Genomic DNA, 3749 nt, shown 5'->3' on the forward strand with positions numbered 1-3749 from the left:
CTTCAGTGCTGCCCCCACCCCACAAATTCCATTAACTCTTTCCGGATGCCTCCCTTGCCAGTAACCCTTCCGCGCCAAATTCCTAATTCCCCTCTGAGTCAATTCCCTGCAGCCCCTCCCCCGTTAACACCCAGACAAACCAACCGACCCCCAAACGCCCTCTGTACCCTAGGACCCACTATGAGTCTCCAAGGCCAAGATCTCCATCCTGGTCCAACTTACAATTTGGGAGAAGACAAGGGGAGCAGCAATGCTGGGGATGAGAATGGCATCTGGGGGTACTCTATGGGCGGAAGCGGTATTGGGCGAGGGGCATTGTGCAGGAATGGACCAGTACTGGGAACTGCAGGATTGGGGGCTACCGGGCTTGGAATGGTATGGAGGGATGGAGTTGCACTGGAATGGGGGAGGATAGGATAAAGGCCTCCATTGGGTGGGGGGGCTGCAGAGAGTGGGGGAGGGAGCCTGGCTGTGAGATGCTATGATGGAAGGGGGATGGGGCTGCACTGCAGGGGAGGGGGAACTGGCAATGTGCAATACGGGAATGGGGTTGGGGGCCCTTGATAGGGATAATTTGATGAGCATGCGGGCTGGGCTATGGAATAGAGGGGCCACGGACCACCCATATCGCCTCCAGGCCAAGGGCTCCGCACCCGAATCCCCGAGATCAGCTCTCCGGCAGCTTGGCTGCTGTGCCCGCGCACCAAGGGGGCGCGCTGCGCGTGCCCGGACACGGGGGGGCGCGGCCCCTGCCATTAACTCCTTTTGTGCCAGAGATGGCTCAAGTCCTGGGGCATGGCCCAATTCCTCCCATGCTCAGGCATGACCTACTCCTGATCTCCCCCCGGCCACCCACGCCCGACACGCACACCTCAGATCGGGAGCTAGCAGACAGGTGATCATCCAGGGCAGCTAATCCAAACTTTACCTGCAAAGCTTCAGACCTTGAAACAAAGGGAGAAACTGAGGCACTGCCTGCAGGAACCCCCCGTCCTACTCCTCAAAGAGCTGCCTCCACTTCATCCAGCATCTGTCACCTCTCCTCAGCACCAGCTCTACGGAGCAGCAACCAATAGGGCCGCTTTGCTCTCATCCTGTCACTCTCCCAAAGGTCAATGCCTTTCCCTTCTGCTGGGGCATGTCCGACTCAGGGCTGTAAGCATGCCAGTTGTCTGACCATTTCAGTCTCTCCCCTCCAAATCCAGTGTCTTTGTGTCTTGGTTTCGGTATGCAGCGCACCTGTACAGTTTGCCTGGCTTCCGTACTCACCACAGCCCCTGAATGGCTCTTATCCCAGCCAAGCTTCTAACCCTGTGGCTCCTGGGAATGCTCATCAGGGTAGAGTAAGTCCGAAGAAAGCTTCAGTCCTATTTGCTTTTACCTTGCAGGGGAGTTCCAAAGCAACCCTTCAACTTGGTAAGGTCCACGGAGGGAGGGCTTCGTGGACCACAAAGAGGCATTTTATCGATTTATTTTTAATGTGGGTACTGATTGGTGCTCCTGGGTTTTGCAGCACACTTGACACTTCCCAAAGATAGGCTGCAACTCTGGCTTGGGCATTATCCTCAGGTTGACTGAGCATCCTGTGTCACCAACCCACATAGCTGGGGCTGGTCCTCTTCAAGCCCAGGAGAGGGAGACCAGAAGACTTTTGTAAACCAGTTGGCTCTCCTAAATAGCCTGGGTTCTAGGGCCCAAACCTGAAGGCGAGGGTGAGAATGGCCCTGTCACAGCTCCCGATGTGACTCTGGAGCAAAAGTTTTGAGTTTTCTCCACTGTAAAATGGGAGTGAGCAAGTTGTCCTGGGCAACTGCCAAAGTAGGTCATGTGAAAACAAGCAGCTCCAGCAGCAGGGCACAGAGAGAAAAGGGTGCATTTCACTGCCTTCCCTTGCTCCTAGAACCAGCCCACCCTTCCGCCACCTATTCCATGACACACGCCCATGGACAGCTTTTCATCCCAGAAATGTGACTCTCAGGGAAGTTCTGTCCTATGAAAAGGATGCCACTTGGTACATGATGGGGACTACATAAGACAGCAAAAGGGTAGGCAGTGTCTGTTGTCTCTCCCCTCTCCCCCAGGTTGTTCAAGGCCCAGCATGTTGGGGTGTTGTAGGAGAATCAGGTTCCACTGATTGTTCCCCTGGCCTAACAGCCCTTCCCCAATCCCAATGGTATACCCCTATATGGAGATAGAAAGAGAGGGCAGCCATCCAATCAGAATTGAGAAATTTAGGTGGTGGATGGTAAACGGGAGATGATATGGACAGAGCGAAAGCTCTGCCTTGTTGATCCAGTCCCCCCCACCCCCTCACCCCCCCCCCACTGCCCCGGCACTCTCCCAAGAGATGCCCCTCCCAGACACGCAGAACTCACACACTCCCTTTGCAAAGAAGCTCTGTGTATTGGGTGCAACAGCTCTGGGGTATCTATATAAATAATATACAAAACCCAACAGCTCAATGCTTCACATTAACAAAAATACTAAAAACTCATTAAAAATGGAGCCTGAGGGAAGCGCCCCAACCACTACTGGTGCTAGCCCGGGAAGGGGATCGGGAATGAAGAGGAATGGGTGGGGCCACATCCAGTGCACAAGCGGTTCCTCCAGGTGGCTCAGTAGCGTCCAAAGATGTTGGTACTGGGCTGTGGCTGGGTATCTGTGGGAAACCAGAGATTAGCAGGGATGTGGGGTTGCATGAAGAAAGCTATTCAGGTACCAAGGGGAGGGAACGGAACGGAGTACTTCTCCCCAGAATCTGCACCTGAGGCAGCCACCTACTTTTGTGCACCCCACCCCCCATTTATCCCATGGGCTTCTCCTCCAGAAGGCAGCAGGCTAACTGGAGAGCTGTTGTTGGAGTTGCCGGACCAAAGCTGCTGTCTGCTGCTGCTGCTGAGTCTGCTGAAGCCCCTGGCGCTGGAACTGAGGTAGAAATGGAAAGTGGAAGGCTGAACTTGACCCTTCTAGCTCCTTTTTCATACTGATTTCCCAACCCCACTTTAGAGTGCCTTGCCTTGTCTCCCACCTCTACCCAAAACTACTCTGTCCCAAATCCAGTTCAATGGCTGCGTGCCCAACCTGGGCAGCTGTCCCTGAGCCTGGGGCTGTAGTCCAGCAGCTACCTGGGGCTGGGACTGGGGCTGGGGTGGGGGAGGAGCCGCCTGCTGCTGCTGTTGCTGCTGGTGTTGTTGTTGCTGTTGTTGTTGCTGCTGTTTGCATATGCAAAAAGAGATAAACCGCATAAATGTAAAAAAGAGTTTAAAAGAATACTTAGTCTGACAGATTAACAGCAGTTAATTTTGCAACAGAATGAAAAAAATGTTTTGATCTCAGCCTTGAAAGAATGTGGAAAACAATCCATCACAGAAGAGAAGTTTTTGTGCTGTAAACTCATTTCCACCTTAAAACAAACAAAACAAAACAAAACAAAACAAATCTAGGGGCTGGATGGTGGTGCAGTGCAGTGGTAAAATGCAACACTCTACATGGATGATCCATGTAAGAAGGTTCTGGGTTCATATCCAGGGCTTCCCTGAGTAATCTGGGCATGTTCATGCCCATGATTTGGGGCTGACTGAGGCTAGGGTGTGGACTGTGGTGCCAAGACCCTATTGGAGGGCTGAAAGATGGTGTGGTGGTTAGGGCACTGGACTCCCACGTGGCCAACCACGGTTCAAATCCTGGACCTTGTGACTTGCTTTCCCTCTCTCTCTGGTCAAATTTAATAATAATAATAATAATAATAA

General features: G+C 52.9%; 1 protein-coding gene across 4 annotated transcripts in view; it reads right to left on the reverse strand.

Moving 5' to 3' along the window:
• Window positions 1-2381: 2381 nt before the first annotated feature.
• Window positions 2382-3749, reverse strand: part of MED12 (mediator complex subunit 12) — a gene marked incomplete at its 5' end in the record, with an annotated part of 22975 nt that continues 21607 nt past the window's right edge. For all 4 annotated transcript variants that reach the window (XM_027770903.1, XM_027770902.1, XM_027770904.1 and 1 more), the window contains 3 exon segments: window positions 2382-2659; window positions 2844-2925; window positions 3126-3182. In XM_027770903.1, coding sequence (XP_027626704.1) covers window positions 2616-2659; window positions 2844-2925; window positions 3126-3182 — 183 coding nt within the window.

This window comes from Tupaia chinensis, unplaced genomic scaffold (genome assembly GCF_000334495.1).
Source record: "Tupaia chinensis unplaced genomic scaffold, TupChi_1.0 Scaffold000165_2, whole genome shotgun sequence".
In the NCBI taxonomy this organism is placed as follows: Eukaryota; Metazoa; Chordata; class Mammalia; order Scandentia; family Tupaiidae; genus Tupaia; species Tupaia belangeri.